At 40.7% G+C, this 24,038-nt stretch overlaps 1 protein-coding gene across 2 annotated transcripts in view; it reads right to left on the bottom strand.

Moving 5' to 3' along the window:
• Window positions 1–24,038, bottom strand: part of Cow (Proteoglycan Cow) — a 258,438-nt gene that overhangs the window by 78,966 nt on the left and 155,434 nt on the right. For both annotated transcript variants that reach the window (XM_076440902.1, XM_076440903.1), the window contains 2 exons: window positions 23,738–23,840; window positions 9,916–10,047 (listed from right to left, as the gene is read on the bottom strand). In XM_076440902.1, coding sequence (XP_076297017.1) covers window positions 9,916–10,047; window positions 23,738–23,840 — 235 coding nt within the window. The remainder of the gene's footprint in view (window positions 1–9,915; window positions 10,048–23,737; window positions 23,841–24,038) is intronic.

The following is a 24,038-nucleotide window of genomic DNA, read 5'->3' as shown; positions in this document are numbered from 1 at the left end:
AGAACGATACCAGGCTCGTCGATGGGAGTAGCAAAAATCTCAGGCAAGTAGAATATGCATCTATATGGCCAGACCTCTCCTCAGGTTCTATTCAATTTGATTAAACTGCCAAATAGAACGACCCAGGATAATTGTCGAAAAGAAAAGAACAAGTAGAACGAGTCTACATGTAGCCAGACATAACCTCGATGTCAAAGAACGATACCAGGCTCGTCGATGGGAGTAGCAAAAATCTCAGGCAAGTAGAATATGCATCTATATGGCCAGACCTCTCCTCAGGTTCTATTCAATTTGATTAAACTGCCAAATAGAACGACCCAGGATAATTGTCGAAAAGAAAAGAACAAGTAGAACGAGTCTACATGTAGCCAGACATAACCTCGATGTCAAAGAACGATACCAGGCTCGTCGATGGGAGTAGCAAAAATCTCAGGCAAGTAGAATATGCATCTATATGGCCAGACCTCTCCTCAGGTTCTATTCAATTTGATTAAACTGCCAAATAGAACGACCCAGGATAATTGTCGAAAAGAAAAGAACAAGTAGAACGAGTCTACATGTAGCCAGACATAACCTCGATGTCAAAGAACGATACCAGGCTCGTCGATGGGAGTAGCAAAAATCTCAGGCAAGTAGAATATGCATCTATATGGCCAGACCTCTCCTCAGGTTCTATTCAATTTGATTAAACTGCCAAATAGAACGACCCAGGATAATTGTCGAAAAGAAAAGAACAAGTAGAACGAGTCTACATGTAGCCAGACATAACCTCGATGTCAAAGAACGATACCAGGCTCGTCGATGGGAGTAGCAAAAATCTCAGGCAAGTAGAATATGCATCTATATGGCCAGACCTCTCCTCAGGTTCTATTCAATTTGATTAAACTGCCAAATAGAACGACCCAGGATAATTGTCGAAAAGAAAAGAACAAGTAGAACGAGTCTACATGTAGCCAGACATAACCTCGATGTCAAAGAACGATACCAGGCTCGTCGATGGGAGTAGCAAAAATCTCAGGCAAGTAGAATATGCATCTATATGGCCAGACCTCTCCTCAGGTTCTATTCAATTTGATTAAACTGCCAAATAGAACGACCCAGGATAATTGTCGAAAAGAAAAGAACAAGTAGAACGAGTCTACATGTAGCCAGACATAACCTCGATGTCAAAGAACGATACCAGGCTCGTCGATGGGAGTAGCAAAAATCTCAGGCAAGTAGAATATGCATCTATATGGCCAGACCTCTCCTCAGGTTCTATTCAATTTGATTAAACTGCCAAATAGAACGACCCAGGATAATTGTCGAAAAGAAAAGAACAAGTAGAACGAGTCTACATGTAGCCAGACATAACCTCGATGTCAAAGAACGATACCAGGCTCGTCGATGGGAGTAGCAAAAATCTCAGGCAAGTAGAATATGCATCTATATGGCCAGACCTCTCCTCAGGTTCTATTCAATTTGATTAAACTGCCAAATAGAACGACCCAGGATAATTGTCGAAAAGAAAAGAACAAGTAGAACGAGTCTACATGTAGCCAGACATAACCTCGATGTCAAAGAACGATACCAGGCTCGTCGATGGGAGTAGCAAAAATCTCAGGCAAGTAGAATATGCATCTATATGGCCAGACCTCTCCTCAGGTTCTATTCAATTTGATTAAACTGCCAAATAGAACGACCCAGGATAATTGTCGAAAAGAAAAGAACAAGTAGAACGAGTCTACATGTAGCCAGACATAACCTCGATGTCAAAGAACGATACCAGGCTCGTCGATGGGAGTAGCAAAAATCTCAGGCAAGTAGAATATGCATCTATATGGCCAGACCTCTCCTCAGGTTCTATTCAATTTGATTAAACTGCCAAATAGAACGACCCAGGATAATTGTCGAAAAGAAAAGAACAAGTAGAACGAGTCTACATGTAGCCAGACATAACCTCGATGTCAAAGAACGATACCAGGCTCGTCGATGGGAGTAGCAAAAATCTCAGGCAAGTAGAATATGCATCTATATGGCCAGACCTCTCCTCAGGTTCTATTCAATTTGATTAAACTGCCAAATAGAACGACCCAGGATAATTGTCGAAAAGAAAAGAACAAGTAGAACGAGTCTACATGTAGCCAGACATAACCTCGATGTCAAAGAACGATACCAGGCTCGTCGATGGGAGTAGCAAAAATCTCAGGCAAGTAGAATATGCATCTATATGGCCAGACCTCTCCTCAGGTTCTATTCAATTTGATTAAACTGCCAAATAGAACGACCCAGGATAATTGTCGAAAAGAAAAGAACAAGTAGAACGAGTCTACATGTAGCCAGACATAACCTCGATGTCAAAGAACGATACCAGGCTCGTCGATGGGAGTAGCAAAAATCTCAGGCAAGTAGAATATGCATCTATATGGCCAGACCTCTCCTCAGGTTCTATTCAATTTGATTAAACTGCCAAATAGAACGACCCAGGATAATTGTCGAAAAGAAAAGAACAAGTAGAACGAGTCTACATGTAGCCAGACATAACCTCGATGTCAAAGAACGATACCAGGCTCGTCGATGGGAGTAGCAAAAATCTCAGGCAAGTAGAATATGCATCTATATGGCCAGACCTCTCCTCAGGTTCTATTCAATTTGATTAAACTGCCAAATAGAACGACCCAGGATAATTGTCGAAAAGAAAAGAACAAGTAGAACGAGTCTACATGTAGCCAGACATAACCTCGATGTCAAAGAACGATACCAGGCTCGTCGATGGGAGTAGCAAAAATCTCAGGCAAGTAGAATATGCATCTATATGGCCAGACCTCTCCTCAGGTTCTATTCAATTTGATTAAACTGCCAAATAGAACGACCCAGGATAATTGTCGAAAAGAAAAGAACAAGTAGAACGAGTCTACATGTAGCCAGACATAACCTCGATGTCAAAGAACGATACCAGGCTCGTCGATGGGAGTAGCAAAAATCTCAGGCAAGTAGAATATGCATCTATATGGCCAGACCTCTCCTCAGGTTCTATTCAATTTGATTAAACTGCCAAATAGAACGACCCAGGATAATTGTCGAAAAGAAAAGAACAAGTAGAACGAGTCTACATGTAGCCAGACATAACCTCGATGTCAAAGAACGATACCAGGCTCGTCGATGGGAGTAGCAAAAATCTCAGGCAAGTAGAATATGCATCTATATGGCCAGACCTCTCCTCAGGTTCTATTCAATTTGATTAAACTGCCAAATAGAACGACCCAGGATAATTGTCGAAAAGAAAAGAACAAGTAGAACGAGTCTACATGTAGCCAGACATAACCTCGATGTCAAAGAACGATACCAGGCTCGTCGATGGGAGTAGCAAAAATCTCAGGCAAGTAGAATATGCATCTATATGGCCAGACCTCTCCTCAGGTTCTATTCAATTTGATTAAACTGCCAAATAGAACGACCCAGGATAATTGTCGAAAAGAAAAGAACAAGTAGAACGAGTCTACATGTAGCCAGACATAACCTCGATGTCAAAGAACGATACCAGGCTCGTCGATGGGAGTAGCAAAAATCTCAGGCAAGTAGAATATGCATCTATATGGCCAGACCTCTCCTCAGGTTCTATTCAATTTGATTAAACTGCCAAATAGAACGACCCAGGATAATTGTCGAAAAGAAAAGAACAAGTAGAACGAGTCTACATGTAGCCAGACATAACCTCGATGTCAAAGAACGATACCAGGCTCGTCGATGGGAGTAGCAAAAATCTCAGGCAAGTAGAATATGCATCTATATGGCCAGACCTCTCCTCAGGTTCTATTCAATTTGATTAAACTGCCAAATAGAACGACCCAGGATAATTGTCGAAAAGAAAAGAACAAGTAGAACGAGTCTACATGTAGCCAGACATAACCTCGATGTCAAAGAACGATACCAGGCTCGTCGATGGGAGTAGCAAAAATCTCAGGCAAGTAGAATATGCATCTATATGGCCAGACCTCTCCTCAGGTTCTATTCAATTTGATTAAACTGCCAAATGGAACGACCCAGGATAATTGTCGAAAGGAAAACAACAAGTAGTATGAGTCTGAATATAATCAGACATAATCTCAATTTCAAAGAATAATACCGAGCTCGTCGATGGAAGTAGCAAAAATCTCAGGCAAGTAGAATATGCACCTACATGGTCAGACCTCTTCTCAGGTTTATCCAGTTTGATTAAAAAGCAAAATAGAACGAGCCAGGATAATTATGAAAAGAAAAAGAACAAGTAGTATGAGTCTACATATAGTCAGACATAACCTCGATTTCAAAGAATAATACCAAGCTCGTCAATGGGAGTAGTAAAAATCTCAGGCAAGTAGAATATGCACCTATATGGTCAGACCTCTCCCCAGATTATTCAGTGCAAGCATGTGGTCCTTGCAAACAGTCTGATCAAACTCCAAAACAGAACGACTCAGAATAATTGTCGAAAGAAAAGGGACAAGTAGAACGAGCCTACATATAGTCAGACATAATGTCGATTTCAAAGAATAATACCAAGCTCGTTGATGGGAGTATCAAAAATCTGGCGCAAGTAGAATATGCACCTATGTGGTCAGACCTCTCCTCAGGTTTAATCACTGGAAGCATGTTGTCCTTGCAAACAGTGTGATTAAACTGCGAAGTAGAACGAGTCGGGATAATTGTCGAAAAAAGAGGAGCCAAGTAGAACGAATTTATACATAGTCAGACATAGTTTAGACTTCGTGGAAGGAAAACTTGAGCGACGTGAAATTAGACTGCTCAATCGTGGGAGCAAATATAATCTGGCTTAAGTAGAGTATGCCCCACATAGTCAGACCGTTGTGAGTATTTTCGTGTTTGAAAACCTCCTCTGTTTGCTCCGAAGAATTAGGAGAAAATTGAGCAATTTAAGAGAGTAAGAAGATTAAAGGAATTCGAGAATGGTTTTCAATTATTTTCGACCTACTAAAACTATTAACTAAATTAATATTCCTCCATTTGGTTTCTAGCTTTAACAATTGATGCAGGAAGATTTTCGGTTTGCCGTTCAACTGTTCGAGTAATTAATTACAATAATATTAGAATAACTTGGCAGGACAGGACGAGATTTGCAAAATCGTGACCGACGGTTGGCTCCTCGGCGTCGACAGGGCCGCAATTAGAGTGTTTCTCGTTCGACGGGGGGGCCCTTACGACAACATTCAGGAGAATTTTCAAAGGACACACGCCCGTGGATCCAGAGAGGGAAACAAGCGAAGGAGAAAGAGCCGAGCAGCGCCGAGCGGATGGAAAACCCTCTTTGCTCTGCTCGCTCGTGCAAATTTAAGTAGGAAGAAATGTTTCGTCGGCAACGTTTCTCCTTCCTTCTCTCTTACTCCCTCTCCCTCTCCCTTCACCTTCCGTCTGAGCTGGTTTCCCCGTGGAATTTTCTCTAGCCGACAACCAGAAGCTCGCAGCTTCCTATATCCTTGCCAGCGAGCGACTCCTGTCTGACGGAACGCCGTCGCGCTAAAGTAAACGCGCCCCCTTTAGCCTAACCCCCCACCACCTTTTCCCGCCGGGATCGTTCGAAATTCATTTTTTAGATCCCTCGTACTTATTGTTTCCCAGAACCGCGCCTCCTCCGTCAAATTATTCAGCCTTTTCACCGATGTTTTATATTTTTACACGATTCTCTACTCTTGCCACGAACTTTCATTATTTATTCAAGTGCAGCAGGTTTAAAATAATAGATCGAACTTCGATCGCTGGTATTCAGGACTGTGTTTAGTTTAGTCATCCCCTGTCCCGAATTTTTTATTTCATTATTTATTGAAACACAGCAAGTTTAAATTAATAGAACCTCGATGGCGGATATCCGGGACTGTGTTAACGAATTTTATTTTTATATTATTATATTTTATTTCTATATTTATTAATATATTTTATTCAAAGATAGCAGGTTTAAAATAGATAGCATATGTTCTGGATCCTGTCACGAATTTTTTATTTGGTTATTTATTAAAAGACAGCAGGTTTAAAATGATAGTACCTCGATTGCTGAATATCCAGGACTGTGTTCAGCAATCGAATTTTAGATCGTCCTGGATCCTGTCAATTTTTTATTTGATTATTTAGTAAAAGACAGCAGGTTTAAAATAATAAATCGAACCTCGATCGCTGATGTCGAGGATTATGTTCAGCGATCGAATTTCAGATCGTTCTGGATCCTGCCAATTTTTGATTTGATTATTTAATAAAAGACAGCAGGTTTAAAATGTGTGATAATACCTCGATTGCTGAATATCCAGGACTGTGTTCAGCAATCGAATTTCACATCGTCCTGGATCCTGCCAATTTTTTAATTGATTATTTAGTAAAAGACAGCATGTTTAAAATAATAAATCGAACCTCGATCGCTGATGTCGAGCATTATGTTCAGCGTTCGAATTTTAGATCGTCCTGGATCCTGCCAATTTTTTTATTTGATTATTTATTAAAAGACAGCAGGTTTAAAATGATAGTACCTCGATTGCTGAATATCCAGGACTGTGTTCACCAATCGAATTTTAGATCTTTCTGGATCCTGTCAATTTTTTAATTGATTATTTAGTAAAAGACAGCAGGTTTAAAATAATAAATCGAACCTCGATCGCTGATGTCGAGCATTATGTTCAGCGTTCGAATTTTAGATCGTCCTGGATCCTGCCAATTTTTTTATTTGATTATTTATTAAAAGACAGCAGGTTTAAAATATGTGATAATACCTCGATTGCTGAATATCCAGGACTGTGTTCAGCAATCGAATTTCAGATCGTCCTGGATCCTGTCAATTTTTTAATTGATTATTTAGTAAAAGACAGCAGGTTTAAAATAATAAATCGAACCTCGATCGCTGATGTCGAGCATTATGTTCAGCGATCGAATTTTAGATCGTTCTGGGTCCTGCCACGAATTTCGTATTTGATTATTTATTAAAAGACAGCAGGTTTAAAATGATATTACCTCGATTGCTGAATATCCAGGACTGTGTTCAGCAATCGAATTTCAGATCGTCCTGGATCCTGTCAATTTTTTAATTGATTATTTAGTAAAAGACAGCAGGTTTAAAATAATAAATCGAACCTCGATCGCTGATGTCGAGGATTATGTTCAGCGATCGAATTTCAGATCGTTCTGGATCCTGTCAATTTTTTATTTGATTATTTAATAAAAGGCAGCAGGTTTTCAAAGGATAGAACCTCGATCGCTGACATTCAGTTTGGCGAGCGAATTTCAGATCGTTCTAAGTCGTCCATTTCGCGGAATTTCGAGGTGTTTTCGTTCGACTGGATCGCGATCGTGATCCACGATTCGCGCAGAGACTTAAGAGGCACGCATCCGTGGAAACGTGACCCATAAAGCCGACCTTTTATTCGATCCCCCGGGAGAGAGGCGTTCGACATGCGGAGAACGGCGAAACCAATAATTCCAGGTTAATGTCTCGTGAAAAACAAAACATACTGGATCCACTTTCCCCAGTGACTCCCAGTCGCTTCGATATTTCCCTGTTATTTCCGAGACGCTGTTTCCCCGATACTATACACAGCTCACAAACGAGAAGTAATATGATAATCCGCCATTCGTCTTCCGATAAAACGTCCCCGGTGAAAAATATCTCACCGATTTCTCGGGGAATACGCGGGTCGATCTGGGACACTGTTCTCTTGTTTCTGCCACTTTCGCGACTGCTCTATTCTACCAATTATAAAATAACACTCCGCCGAAACGTAATTTTAATACTGGCTCGTGTCGTTTCATAAAAATGACAAAATTCAGTTTATGTATAATTTTTGTGTGCTTCTTAGTGTAATCTACGTTTCAATAAATATTTTTATTCGAGGATTATCATTTTATTGGTTTGAAGCTAGGAACATAGTCCAAGAATAACAAGAACAAAACCATTCCAAAAACACGTATCCCTTATTTCGGTCAAGAAATATTGCAAAGATGAATTAAAAAAAAAAAATTTCTCTGAAATTGTTTTGACTACATTCCTTGCAAAACACATAAATTTCCATTCGTGTTAAGGGGGTGGAAAAAGCACTTATATTCACCCTCATTGTTAAATGACAAAAACAAAAAATTTCGGAAGCACGTACACAAAGATACACATACATGCATGAACAATTAATAAGAAATGTTGCAAATAAGATGAATTTCTTAAAAAAATAATTTTTTCTGAAATCGTTTTGACTACATTCCTTAAAAACACACAAATTTTTATTCATCTTAAGGGGGTGAAAATAACTCTTATGTTCACCCTCATTGTTAAAAGACGAAAACAAAAAATTTCGGAAGCACGTACACAAAGATACATACACATGCATGAACAATTAACAAGAAATGTTGCAAATAAGATGAATTTCTTAAAAAAATAATTTTTTCTGAAATCGTTTTGACTACATTCCTTAAAAACACACAAATTTTTATTCATCTTAAGGGGGTGAAAATAACTCTTATGTTCACCCTTATTGTTAAAAGACGAAAACAAAAAATTTCGGAAGCACGTACACAAAGATACACATACATGCATGAACAATTAATAAGAAATGTTGCAAATAAGATAAATTTCTTAAAAAAATAATTTTTTCTGAAATCGTTTTGACTACATTCCTTAAAAACACACAAATTTTTATTCATCTTAAGGGGGTGAAAATAACTCTTATGTTCACCCTCATTGTTAAATGACAAAAACAAAAAATTTCGGAAGCACGTACACAAAGATACACATACATGCATGAACAATTAATAAGAAATGTTGCAAATAAGATGAATTTCTTAAAAAAATAATTTTCTTGAAATCGTTTTGACTACATTCCTTAAAAACACACACATTTTTATTTATCTTAAGGGGGTGAAAATAACTCTTATGTTCACCCTCATTGTTAAAAGACGAAAACAAAAAATTTCGGAAGCACGTACACAAAGATACATACACATGCATGAACAATTAACAAGAAATGTTGCAAATAAGATGAATTTCTTAAAAAAATAATTTTCTTGAAATCGTTTTGACTACATTCCTTAAAAACACACAAATTTTTATTCATCTTAAGGGGGTGAAAATAACTCTTATATTCACCCTCATTGTTAAAAGACGAAAACAAATAATTTCAGAAACACGTACACGAAGATACACACACATGCACGAACAATTAACAAGAAATATTGCAAAGAAGATGAATTTCTTAAAAAAATAATTTTCTTGAAATCGTTTTGACTACATTCCTTAAAAACCCACAAATTTTTATTCATCCTAAGGGGTTGAAAATAACTCTTATGTTCACCCTCATTGTCAAAAGACGAAAACAAATAATTTCAGAAACACGTACACGAAGATACACACACATGCACGAACAATTAACAAGAAATATTGCAAAGAAGATGAATTTCTTAAAAAAATAATTTTCTCTGAAGTCAATTTGGCTACATTCGATGAAAACACAAATTTTCATTCATGTTGAGGGGGTGAAAATAGCCCTTATGTTCACCCCCATTGTTAGACGACAAAAACAAAAAAATTCCAGAAACACGTATCCCCTATTTAGGTCGATACATTACGTCCACGAAGTTACAGAAATATCGATACTCATTTAATAAGAAAAAGAAGATGTGAATTTTTAGAATGCTGATTAAACAAATAATTTTGACGGAAATCATTTTATACGACTACATTCCTTGTAAGCACACAAATCTAAACGAAAATCATTAATCCTGGACCCTCTAGTTTTCACCCCCTAGTGGATCATTGCAGATAAAAAGAAATACTTGTAAAATATTACAGTCTAACTCTGTGAACTCCAATATTCACGGTCCCATATAAAAAAACTAACTCTTCGCCGGTTTCCTATTTTCTGTTTGCCAGTTCGAAAGTCAATATTATGATTCGAGACTGAAAGGGACACTTACTTGGACTCGTCCTGATCCTCGTCGTCGTCCTCCGAGTCGAAGAAAGCGTCGTCGTCCTCGGAGTCGACCGAAGTTTCGGTTCTCATTCGTCGGCTCTGTTGGACCATCCGTGACTTCGGGATCACAATGTCCCTGGAAAAATAAAATCGACGAGTGGAGACGGCGAATTGTGCGGCGAATTTTCCGCGGGCAATCTGCCCGGAATATTTTCCGGGACGCGCGGTACCATTCGAACACTTCCTCCGGAGTAATATTCGCCGATAAAAAGCGAAATACTTTTTCCCTAGCTTTCCTCTCGAGAGGCTGGGGGATTTAATATTTTCCTTCTATTGGGGTTCCGAAAATTAAATGGAAAATGAGCAGTCGGAGAGAGTGTAGATAAATTTAATCGATTAATTCCGGCTATAGCTGGGATGTGAGAATGTTCAATTCTGATACGAATAACAGAGAGACGGGTTCTCGAGGAATAGGAGAAGATGTGGAAGAAGCGCGAAAGGCTCTCGTTGTCCCAGCGAGACCTCGAAATTTGAAAATTTCACCGGATCTCTCGTGTCAAGACGCCGCCGAGCCGCGCCGGAGCACACGTTGCCCGGAAATGGAATAAGTTAAAAGCGATTGCGAGGAAGAGTGGCGTCGGCAGAATTTCGCGCAAGGGACGAGGACACATTCTGCGAAATAGATCAATAATTGAACGGTCCTCTTAGTCGGTCAGCTAGATCGATCCTGTTTATCCGGAATCGGTGGGAACGGCGTGCAATGTCCGACTACAATTCCAACGATGTTTGCACGACGGCGCACAGTGTTTACAGACGGGGATTACAAACGCCCGGATCCTGTTTCCTCGGGAGACGGAAGTATCAATTTTTTTGTCGATTGATCTTCGATCCCAGAGAACAATCTTCGGGTTGATGGAAAGGAAGATTCGATTTTCGGAGACGAACGAGACGGGATAACAGGTAGACAAGAACTAGATGGAGATTACAAGCGTCTCCAGTTGTAAACTGTATCGGGACGAGTTAACGGCACATAGAAGAAGCCTGCACACGTTGGTAAATTACGTTATGAATTCCATGTGACCTCGTTCCGAGACAAGAAATTCTCGGCTGCCGGCGGGCCCGTTAAGCAACACGAACTGATACGATCCCGTCAAAGTAGAATGGCCTCGAGCGTAGTCAGACGTAATCTGTGAATTGCCAAGTCTCATGCTTTGTGACTCAACCGGCTGAGGCCGCGGTATAATGTGTCTGGACCAAGGAGAATGAACCTTGTGTGTGGTCCGACGTCGGGGAAATGTTTGCTGCGAGGTCGCCGGAACGTTTCTTTGCGAAGATAAGTGGCGTATCAACTGTGATCCGAGATCGTTTAAGTAGAACAAGTGGAACTAGTGGAACAAGTAGAACAAGTGGAACTAGTGGAACAAGTAGAACAAGTCGCGTTGAGATCAGACGCCGGCTTCGTAAAATTGAATTTATTCAATTGCGGCTGAATCAGTAGTGAGACACGAGGTTTAAACTGAATTGAGGTTCAGCCATCTATGATTTTTTTCAAGAATTTTCTATTGTTTCAGTAGTACAAGTCAACGAATACTCAAACCTCGACTCTTAAAATCGAACTTATATATATATACAGCTTTGGAATTGAACGAACAAGTAGTGCAATTTAACGTAATGTTATGCAAGAGGGATTGGCGTCGAGCATTAATTTTTTGAAACATTTTCTATGCGAAAGTAAGTAGTACGAATCGATGTAATATCGTACCAGTAGTACAAGTCAACGAACACTCAGACCTCGACTCATAAAATCGAACTTACAGCTTTGGAATTGGACGAACAAGTAGTGCAATTTAACGTAATGTTATCCAAGAGAGATTGGCGTCGAGCATAAATTTTCTGAAAAATTTTCTATGCGAGGGTAAGTAGTACGAATTGATGTAATATTGTCACAGTAGTACAAATCAACAAATACTCAGATGTCGACTATGAAAATTGAATTTACAGCTTTGGAATTGAACGAACAAGTAGTGCAATTTAATGTAATGTTATCTGTTACGAGCCAGGGCCGCGAGCAGCACGAGTGGCCGGCGAAGGGTTATTACCCTAGGAATATGATATAAATTTGTTAGTTAAGGAACGCGGACGAACCCAATGCGAAATTGGGGAGCCGCTAGGATTATTGACAGCGAGGACGAACCTGACGCGAAGTCAGGGAGCCTCTAGGAATGGAGTCAAACGCAGACGAACCCGATGCAAAACCGGGGAGCTGCTAGGAGGTTGTATAATAGCACAGACGAACCTGATGCGAAATCAGGGAGCTGTTAGGATGCGGACGAACCCAATGCAAAACTGGGGAGCCGCTAGGTTGGATAAATCTCTGTTCGGACAATTGGAATGTCGCGAAAGAACCTGATGGTTAATCAGGGAATTGCTAGGATAATTAGTAAGCCTCGTAACTAGTATAATTTAATTGATACAATCCGAGCGGTAAGATTGTATCATGTGGGGACGTTCAATTACTTGGTTAGGATATTGGACGATAATTATGGGTTTAATGAATTTGAGTTAATTATTAAAGAAGACAAATATATTCTTACTATAGAGTTTCGTTCTACAAGTGTACTTGTGTCGCGAATGAACTGAATTTAGAATAGAAAAGAAATTGAAAGGTGATATTACCTAAGCTAAGACGCACGGTGTTGACGCACTGGCAATGCGGGGGACTCGGAGCAACCTTGTCACTGCCTAACAGATTTTAGACCGAACTCGCGGAATCTGTACGGTTAAACTTTGATTCAAAAGGAACGAACGTCCGATCTCACTGGTAGTTGACTTCCGAGATGCAGCACGACGCGACACTATTCGTGATTACGACAGTACTAGCCCACGAGAGTAGAAATGTAAGGGCTTATATAGCCCTGCAATGACGGGTGGTACTTGTCAGTACCCTTCAAGTGAACATTCGTATTTTGTCAACGACCAGTTGGTCGTGCGTACGTTTGGGCCCTAAACTAACCTAAACAATTATGTAGATTTATCTAGGGAAAAACTCTGTTCGTTTATCTAGGACGGTTCCTGCCAGAGATGATATTGAACACCTGTTCGTCATCCGTAACATCTCCCCACCAAGAAGAAACATCGCGGTTCCCGTGATGCTTTCTCATCAGGAAGGAAACGTCCTAGATACAATAGACTTCAAGAAAAAAAGAAAAAGGTGGAGAGAAAAAAAAAATAAACTGAAGAGAAAAAATTTTTAACGAGTGTAGTGTAGGTGTAAGTGTACTTATTGCTAGGTGGTGCTCAGGTAGAGACTGCTGTCGGTGGAGGTAGTCCTGCTCCTTAGAAGATCGTTATGCATGGTTTCCATTTGCTGCTATATTACGGATTCGGACTATATTTGTTATTAGTTCCGATAAATAGTCTCCATATGTCTTGAAAATTGTACCGGTTGGAAATGAGGTTGGCTCTCGAGCCTGTTTACCAAAAATTAATTCATATGGTGTGAAGTTGGTAGCTTCATGAACAGACGTATTATAAGAGAACATTGCAAACGGAATTAATAAATCCCAATCCTCGTAGTTCTCCATATAGTGTTTGAGGTATTCTGTAAGAACAATATGGCTTCGCTCCAATGATCCATTAGTTTGTGGTCGGTATCCGGAGGTGGTGATTTGTTTAATCTTGAATATTTCTGACAGATTTGTCATAAGAGTTCCAACGGTGTGTCAGTGATCAACATAGGTTGACGAGTTTTCGTTCTGACTAATTTTTGCTCCTGACAACTTTTGCATTTTCGGATGTAATCCTGAATTTCGTTGCGCATGTGTGGCCAATGAAATCTTGATCGAATGCGATTGTAGGTTTTTGTAACTCCTTTATGCCCTCCTATTAGGCTATCATGTGCTTCATGGATGATTTCCTGCCTGTCTTCTACGGAAGGTGTAGTAATAACACAGTTACATATTGTAATTTGATAAGTTGAATCTGTAAAGACTTCTTTTAACGCTTTGAAAAGTTCATCAGGCGATGATTTATGATGATCTCCGGTGGCGGATATTCGGAAAGATTTGCTCCTATTTTGTTCTAAAGCAGATTGAAGAGTTTTCAATCCATTAATTATATCCAATCCTTTTGGTTTATCATAGAAGTTATCGGAAATTACAATGCTGAAGGTTTTAAATAACCCATTGTTTGAAATTATGACCTGTCCCTTTTTCGGTCGTGCAGCTAAAAGTTCTTGCTTATTTATCAATCCCGTGTCCAGTAACAGTTTTCCTACGGGGGTTATTAGGTTGCGATCAGCTGATATGAAATGTACATAATGGTCTTCCTTTGCGGTAAGGGTGTTTGAAGAAATGCTAATCCTCTGTTTCGGTTCCGGCGGCGCTTCCAGATCAGTTTCGGTAGAAGAACCATCGGTATCGGCGTCAAAGAATGGGTAAGGGTCGGCTGTGCGATCAGGCAGTTGCCGTGCCCTTGCTTCGCGTATTATATTGTTTGGAAATCGAATTACGTTGGGTTGCAAAATTCCACCTATTTCAGGAAATGGTACCTGCGGTATGTAGGGTACATCCTGCTGTAAATTGTTCCTATTCTCTATAACGGTGTTTTCCAGTGGCTCCTCAAACGAAATTAAATCACCAGATAAGGTCGTATTCTTATCCGTAGAAAAAATTTCTGTTGAGTTTGCTGCGGGCAAAAAATGGTGTGCGTTGTCCTGATCTTCGTCTGGCATAACTATCTCTTTAGATAAACTCGGAAGAGTTCTATTTATGTTAATAATTGGTGAGTGTTGAACCTTCCCCAGGGCGGGTTGTTCCGTCTCATCTGAACTGCTGCTTGTTTGTTGATATTTCGGCCGTTTTTCTCGGTCTCGATGTAGTTGTCTGACGCGTTGTCCTATTGAAACAGCGTCGACAGCTGTTTTCGGTATTTGGATTTTAAAATCGGGGTCTTTGACTTCCCTCGGGATGAGTGGTAAACAGGTGGAAGTAGGATTACGTGATAATGCATCAGCATTCTTATTTGTTTTTCCAGATTTATGGACAACTTGATAATCATATTCTAATAGTCGGAGCTTCCATTTCATGAGTCTTGATGTCGGATCTTTCACAGAATGCAGCCAAACTAATGGTCGATGATCTGTAACCAATGTGAATTTTGTTCCGTACACATATGGTCGGAAATATATGACGGCGTATACCATGGCTAAACATTCTTTTTCCGTGGCTGAATAATTTCTCTCTGCTTTGTTGAGGCTACGTGATGCATAAGCGATCGGCAGATCATTTCCTATTTCGCCTTGACTAAGCACGGCTCCAACGGCATATTCAGAGGCGTCTGTTGTAACGACGAATGGTTTGCTAAAATCTGGATATTGTAAAATAGGCTCTCGACAGAGTTCTTCACGTAACTGCTTGAAACTGTTTTCCTGTTCTTCAGTCCATTTGAATTTTCTGCCCTTTCCTAGAAGGTCAATTAAAGATTTTGCTTTTGTAGTGAAATCTGGTACGAATCTTCGGTAATATCCTACTAAACCCAAAAACTGTTGTATATTTTTCTGTGAGGTAGGCGTTGGGAAATCCTTGACAGCCTTTAATTTTCGGGGATCAGGTTTTACTCCCTGTCTTGAAATAATATGTCCAAGGTATGCAACTTCTTTTCGTAAGAATTCGCATTTATTGGTTTGAAGAGTTAAACCATGTTCTCGCAAACGGTTTAATAATTTCCTGACTTTAATGTTGTGTTCGTGTAATGACGCAGCGTAAACCACGATATCATCCAGGTAAATGAAAACGTCCGTTCCCTGGAGTCCAGTTAATACCTGATCCATGAGGCGTTGAAAAGTAGGTGGTGCATTTTTCAAACCAAACGGCATTCGTGAAAATTCATAATGTCCATTAGGGGTGGTGAAAGCTGTCTTCTGTCTGTCTTTCGGATCCATTTCTATTTGGTGAAACCCACTGGCGAGATCGAAAACGGAGAAGTATTTGGCTCCTCCGAGACGATCCAATATTTCCGTAATTTGAGGCAGTGGATATTTATCGGAAATGGTCTTCTCGTTAAGCGCACGAAAATCTATTACCATGCGCCAACGTTTGTTTCCTTGCGCGTCTGGTTTTTTGGGTACAATCCACAAGGGTGAATTGTACGGAGATTTCGACGGAGTAATAATACCATCGGATAATAAGCCATTGATTTGCTTTTTTATTTCCTCTTGGTGTACAGGAGGGTAGCGATACTGTCTCGTGTTAATCGGAATCTCATCAGTTGTATGTAAGGAGTGCTTGAAATCAGATGCCTTCCCTAATTTATCTCCGGGGAGATAAAATCGATCGGGAAATTCCTTTATCAATGCGGTGATGCTACACCGTTCTTCTTTGTTCAGGTGACTCAAATTTAGCGTTTCGGAGATTCCCTGTATCCTATCTTCTCTAGTTTTGAAATTACAATGTTGACGTACCTCTGAATAAATATCTTCATCTGATGTGCTCAAAATGTCGTAAGGTTCCACGATTTGTGGCTCTATTTCTACGTCTATGGCTTCCTCGCTAGTGTTGGTTGCCATAACATGACATTTTCCTCCGTCGTTCAGGACGGCGGCTTCTCCTATGTAGAGTTGTTTGTGCGTTTTTATGCGTGGTAAATAGCCTTCTTTTATCCTTGGATTAGCTATTCTTATGGCAATCTGTTGAGATGTTCGGGCATCGATGCGATGTTTGGTCCGTACATCTGAGTCCTGCTGGTAATTTGAAAATCGAATAGGCCTGATGGGCTTATTTTTTAATACCAGTGTCCCATGGTAATAAGAAATTTCTGCTTCTTCCTGTTTTAAAAATGGGCTTCCTATAAGTCCATCTGCTTCTATTGCAAGGCGCTTCACTACGTAGAAAAACGCAGGAGCTTCGTGTATGTGAAGTATCGTAGTTCCTAGAGTGCGAATTGGATTTGTAGTAAGACCAGTTATTTCAATTTCTTCGCGTGAAACAATTTCTGCTCCTTCTCCTAAAACGTCAAGAACGACTAAATTTACGGATGCTCCACCATCAATTAGAAATTCTCCCGTGCCTGATTCCAGTTCTGGGATTTTGATTTTGATTCGTGGTGCTGGAGCTTCCTTGATGAGGGTTTTTCCTCGAAGCGGACAGTTCTTTGGCGAACTTCTTTGTTTTCGCTCATCGTGTCGCCTGTACGGTGAGCGCGATCGAAGTTTAAAGATTTGTTCGATTCCACGGACGAATCTCGCGAATCTCTTTGGAATCGCGGACTACGCGGTCGATTCTTGCAGAATTTTCCATCGTGTCCGGATGTTCCGCAATGCCAACAATACGATTTTGACATGCGATTCCTATCGGAATTTTTTAAAATTGTATACCGTTTCTCTCCGTCTCTCACAATTGACGAATCCGAACGGTTGGAGGGGGAACCGGAGGGGCTCCTGTGACGCAAGGTCCAGGCAGACGCTCGTCCTTCTCTTTCCTCCTCAAAACCAGATGGTCTCGTGCGTTGATCCCTGTGTCGGTCATATTTGCTTGGAGATAAGGGATATGACACTTCACGATCGCGGTAGCGAGAGTCCTGGTCATATGAATCTCGGCGGGACCACCTTGATGGTGATTCACTCCGAGGCGACTGTCGTCGATTTCTTAATCTTTTATCTATCTGTAGCACGGAGTCGTAAGCATCCTCCAGATTTTTTATATCCTTCAAGATAGCCGACACCTTCAGGGAAATCCGATCCGGTAATCCATCGATGAAGTTTTCAATGACGTCCTTTTCCATCAATTTGATAAATTCTTCAGCATGTGCCTCGTATTTTTCCCTCATGGCTCCGCGCGTACAGTAGACCAAGTGGCTTGTCCTATCGATGTATTGTCGTAGGCTTTCTCCTTCGCGAATATGTAGTTTCGCGATTTCCACTTGATAATATGATAGGCTCTTGCCGGGAGCGAACCGTTTCTTCAAATGTTGAATTAACGCTTTTACGGTAGTAAACTTGTGCTCTAATGTGCATCTACGTGCTGGCCCGACGAGCTTAGTAAGAACAATTGCCAGATACTCGGTTTCCGTACCCTCCGGAATCAAAGTTAACCCGTCCTCTAAAGTTTGCGCGAAACGAATCAAAGAGGGGTCTTCCCCGTTAAAGGTCGGAATTGTCGAAGTAACATTCTGTAAGCATGTCTTTTGCGTCAACAGCGACATAGAATTTGCAAGCGAAACCGTCAAGTTCATTATGTCAACGAAAGAAATATTTGCAGCTGAATTCGGCATTTTTAAAGAATGTAACTAGAGAAAACTAGTATATTATCGAAACCTTTTAACTAGGAAAACTAGTATATTATTGGTATAAAAGCGTGACTAGCGAAAACTAGTATATTGCTAATAATATTGAGACGTAACTAGCGAAAACTAGTATATTGTCAATACTCAGGTACGAGTAATTTAACGTAGTAAACCCAAAATTAAAGTGATCCTAAAATAATTGAACTATCCCACCGCTGTCACCAGTTCTGTTACGAGCCAGGGCCGCGAGCAGCACGAGTGGCCGGCGAAGGGTTATTACCCTAGGAATATGATATAAATTTGTTAGTTAAGGAACGCGGACGAACCCAATGCGAAATTGGGGAGCCGCTAGGATTATTGACAGCGAGGACGAACCTGACGCGAAGTCAGGGAGCCTCTAGGAATGGAGTCAAACGCAGACGAACCCGATGCAAAACCGGGGAGCTGCTAGGAGGTTGTATAATAGCACAGACGAACCTGATGCGAAATCAGGGAGCTGTTAGGATGCGGACGAACCCAATGCAAAACTGGGGAGCCGCTAGGTTGGATAAATCTCTGTTCGGACAATTGGAATGTCGCGAAAGAACCTGATGGTTAATCAGGGAATTGCTAGGATAATTAGTAAGCCTCGTAACTAGTATAATTTAATTGATACAATCCGAGCGGTAAGATTGTATCATGTGGGGACGTTCAATTACTTGGTTAGGATATTGGACGATAATTATGGGTTTAATGAATTTGAGTTAATTATTAAAGAAGACAAATATATTCTTACTATAGAGTTTCGTTCTACAAGTGTACTTGTGTCGCGAATGAACTGAATTTAGAATAGAAAAGAAATTGAAAGGTGATATTACCTAAGCTAAGACGCACGGTGTTGACGCACTGGCAATGCGGGGGACTCGGAGCAACCTTGTCACTGCCTAACAGATTTTAGACCGAACTCGCGGAATCTGTACGGTTAAACTTTGATTCAAAAGGAACGAACGTCCGATCTCACTGGTAGTTGACTTCCGAGATGCAGCACGACGCGACACTATTCGTGATTACGACAGTACTAGCCCACGAGAGTAGAAATGTAAGGGCTTATATAGCCCTGCAATGACGGGTGGTACTTGTCAGTACCCTTCAAGTGAACATTCGTATTTTGTCAACGACCAGTTGGTCGTGCGTACGTTTGGGCCCTAAACTAACCTAAACAATTATGTAGATTTATCTAGGGAAAAACTCTGTTCGTTTATCTAGGACGGTTCCTGCCAGAGATGATATTGAACACCTGTTCGTCATCCGTAACATATCCAAGAGGGATTGCCGTCGAGCATTAATTTTTTGAAAAAATTTCTATGCGAGGGTAAGTAGTACGAATCGATGTAATATCGTACCAGTAGTACAAGTCGACGAACACTCAGACCTCGACTCTTAAAATCGAACTTACAGCTTTGGAATTGAACGAACAAGTAGTGCAATTTTATGTAATGTTATCCAAGAGGGACTGGCGTCGAGCATTAATTTTTTGAAACATTTTCTATGCGAAAGTAAGTAGTACGAATCGATGTAATATCGTACCAGTAGTACAAGTCAACGAACACTCAGACCTCGACTCATAAAATCGAACTTACAGCTTTGGAATTGAACGAGCAAGTAGTGCAATTTAATGTAATGTTATCCAAGAGGGATTGCCGTCGAGCATTAATTTTTTGAAAAAATTTCTATGCGAGGGTAAGTAGTACGAATTGATGTAATATTGTTCCAGTAGTACAAATCAACAAATACTCAGACGCCGACTATTAAAATTGAATTTACAGCTTTGGAATTGAACGAGCAAATAGTGCAATTTAATGTAATGTTATCCAAGAGGGATTGCCGTCGAGCATTAATTTTTTGAAAAAATTTCTATGCGAGGGTAAGTAGTACGAATTGATGTAATATTGTCACAGTAGTACAAGTCGACGAATACCCAGACGGCGATTCATAAAATCTGACTAATAGCTTTGAAACTGAACGAACAAGTGGTGCAACCAAGAGTGCTGTCATCCAAGAGGAATTGGCAACGAGAATTAATTTTTTGAAACATTTTCTATGCGAAAGTAAGTAGTACGAATCGATGTAATATCGTACCAGTAGTACAAGTCGACGAACACTCAGACATTGACTCTTAAAATCGAACTTACAGCTTCGGAATTAACGAACAAGTAGTGCAATTTAATGTACTGTTATCCAGGAGGGATTGGCGTCGAGCATTAATTTTTTGAAAAAATTTCTATGCGAGGGTAAGTAGTACGAAGTGACATAATATCGTCCCAGTACTACAAGTCAAAGAAAACTCAGGCTTTGACTCTTGAAATCGACGTTACAGCCTCGGAATTGATTGAACGTTTAGTGCAACTTAATATATTGTCACTGAAAACAAATTAGCATTGCACAAATATTTTTTTCAAGAATTGTCTATGCGAATGTAAGTAGTAGAATCGCTGTTACATCGTACCAGTAGTACAGTTCAACGAATACTCAAACTTCGACCGGTAAAAACGAACTTAGAGCTTTGGAATTGGAGGAACAAGTAGTAGAACTGAATATATCGTCATCCAAGATGGATTAGCATCGCGTATGAATTTTTTCAAGAATTTTCTATGCGAAAGTAAGTAGTACCAATTGATGTAATATCGTCCCAGTAGAACAAGTCGAGGAATACTCAGACATCAACTGGTAAAAACGAACTTGGAGCTTTGGAATTGGACGAACAAGTAGTAAAATGAATATATTGTCATCCAAAAGAGATTAGCATCGCGTATAAATTTTTTCAAGAATTTCATGAATTAATGTAATATCGTCCCAGTATTACAAGCCAACGAATACTCAGACATCAACTGGTAAAAACGAACTTGCAGCTTCCGAATTGAACGAACAAGTAGTAAAACTGAATATATTGTCATCCAAGAGGAATTAGCATCGTGTATCAGCGTTTAGGAAAATATTCGCTGCGGAAAAATGTGGTAGGAGCATATATAAATTCGTCCCAGTAGCACAAGTCAACAAACACTCAGACGTCGACTCTTGAAATCGAGCTTACATCTCCGGAGCTGAACGAGCAGGTAGTGCAACTGAATATACTGTCGTCATGTATTTAGAAAATGTTCGCTGCAGAAATAAGTGGAATGAGCCGACATAAAATCGTGCTGGTAGTACAGGTGAGCGTGTAAGCATCTCCGGCTCTCTGAAAATGAAATTTACAGTCTCACGATCGAACTAGCAAGTTGTAAGACTGGATCTGCAACGTCGGGCGAGGGGGATCGGCGTTTCCCGAAGACAAATTCCATTCTAGAAGGAAAACGAGAGCACGAACGTTCGATAGAAGGCGTCCGCGGCTCGAGTTTCGCAGGATTACAGCGATCCTGCGTTTCCGTGTGAAATTCTTTCGAGTTGAAAGGGGCGTGGCCGCGTGGGATCCGGATTAAAACCGATCGAGATCATCGTATCTCGGTGGAAACGATAATTTCGCGAGAAATTCTGGCCCGGATATCAGCTGAGCAAAGGTTCCCGGGATTATCGTGCGTTTCGCGGCTGGAATTACGATCCGTGATCACGGCAGAGCGAGAAAGAGGCGGAGAGAGAAACAGATCTGAAAAGGGGGAGAGAAAAATTTCTCATTCGAGTTACAATTCGCTGGAAGATTGCGGGATTATCGTGAAACTGATAACCGGCGTGTCGAGCGTCGAGTGTCTCCGAAAACCTCGTGTTTTCCCTCGGATTCAATACTTTCGCGGTTTTAATCTATGACCCGGTTGATCCAGGGATCTATACTCGGCGGCGGCCGAGCTCCGGGTGATCGACGAGCTTCCGGTGTCCGGCTATTTCCAGGTCCAGAGAGACCGGATTTCCCTTCCATAAATTTTATCGAATTAGCAGCTTCGAGTCTCCAGGAATCGGATCGCCGAAACACACAATTCTTTCTGCATCGATTCCTTGCGTCGCACGGTGGTCCGGATCGAAGAAGTCGGTGTCGTTTTGTTATAACTTTTGAACTATTAAAAACATCGCGATGAAATCTTCACCAAAAGTATTTAGAAAATAGTAATTCTTACCTAGAGATAAGTAAATATTTTTTAGGATTTCTTTTACATGTTAATCTTAATTGTGACATGTACCGGTCGGATGTTAACAATAATCTCAAAGAGTTTTCGCTAAGAAACTCTCATCATTTGTTTCGTTATAGTTTTTTAAATAAAAGTGTGATTGTCGAAGTTAATTTACATATATATTACTTTACTCTATTAATCTCTTACAATGTTATTGCAAAAACGATTGTATTCGGCAGACATTTGATCAGTCATACGAGCCTGTTTCACGCAACCAAAACTCGTCGCGAAGTAACATTGACAGCTTTGAACGATGATAACTTGCAAAGTAGGGGGAGGTTCGACAATATTCTTGCATAATTGTATACGGAAAAGAATGCTGAAAATGATCAAATTTGTTCTTAAAACAAGCATTTTCAGGGTTCTCTAGATATTCCTTGTCATGTCGATGTTAATTTTGTAACACGAAAGAGTGCACTTCATCGTAAACCAAAAGAAAATAAGAAATATTAAGTGGTGTGAGATCAGGGCACCTCGAAGAAGAGAAGCAATTATCTTGGTGAAAAAAAGTACTATCTCTAAATGTCTACCTTTAAGTATTCGTTCTAATTACAATTCTTGGTAAACTGCATTAATTTTTTCATTTTCGAGGTTCATCGCGTTTAGGAAGCAATACAAAGTTAGAAGTGGATATGAGAAAGTTGACTTTTTAGCTAAATGACACGAACTTCTTCGATCCGAACCGCTGTGGGTCGTCGATGAGATATTAAAAATGTTCGAATTTCAAATGCAACTCACCGGAGAGTCACCACGCACTGGCGCAATCAAAAGGCCGCGCGAATAACATTATTTCTACTTCGACTCCCGCGGCATAGGTCAAACATTTCCATCCTTAATCGACTACGGAGCAGCCTGCGAACGTCGGGGAAAAGATTTCCCTGCGTTCGGATTCGAGATTGTACTCGCAGGAATGGAATTACGCGGTGGAGGCAGCCAAAGGATCGAGGAAAATTGTTTCTACTTCAATCGGCGCGCGCGCGACCGCGTGGATCAAACATTTTCAGCCCGCCTCCGAAGCGGATGGAAGAAGAACGACGTCTGCGGAAAAATTGTCCTGCGTTCGGAATTGAAATTGTGCCGTCGCAGCCGACGGGAACGCATTAATTTCTCAGCCCGAAGACCGTTCAATATTCAACGCAGACGGTTCAAGATAGATTCCAGGGGCGCGTGAACGCGTCTCGCGCCACATGGAAAGCTGCAATCACGGTTAACTGGCAATAAGCACGGGAAATCAATGATCTCTGACTACCCGACTCTGTTCTCGCCGGTTTAATAGCGTTTCGCGGATAATATCGCCGTTAATCACGCGTCTGGCTCGGCGTAGATCGGAACGCGACACTCCTTGTTTCCCCCGGGGAAAAGACTGATCCAGAGGATCTAGAAACGCTCTCGGAGGATCGAGATGCTCACCCTGATTTGTGCAGCTCCTTCTTCGACACGCACACCGCCGTGAAAGAGTCCTCCAACAGGCATACCTCCTTCTTCTTGCAGTTCAGCGGGCGGCACAGTTCACCTGAAACGTAAATAAATCCTCCGAGTTAATTAAAACGGACTTTGGATGCTTCTGGACTTGCGGGAACTGTGAGGTTCCCGGAGGAGGAACAGTTAAAATAGAATTTACAGCTTTGGAATTAAATGAACAAGTAGTACAACTTAATATAATGCCATCCAAGAGGGACTGGATCGTGCATCAATTTTTTCAAGAATTTTC

This window comes from Lasioglossum baleicum, chromosome 16 (assembly GCF_051020765.1).
Source record: "Lasioglossum baleicum chromosome 16, iyLasBale1, whole genome shotgun sequence".
Lineage (NCBI taxonomy): Eukaryota > Metazoa > Arthropoda > Insecta > Hymenoptera > Halictidae > Lasioglossum > Lasioglossum baleicum.
This window is presented reverse-complemented; position numbering and strand designations above follow the sequence as displayed.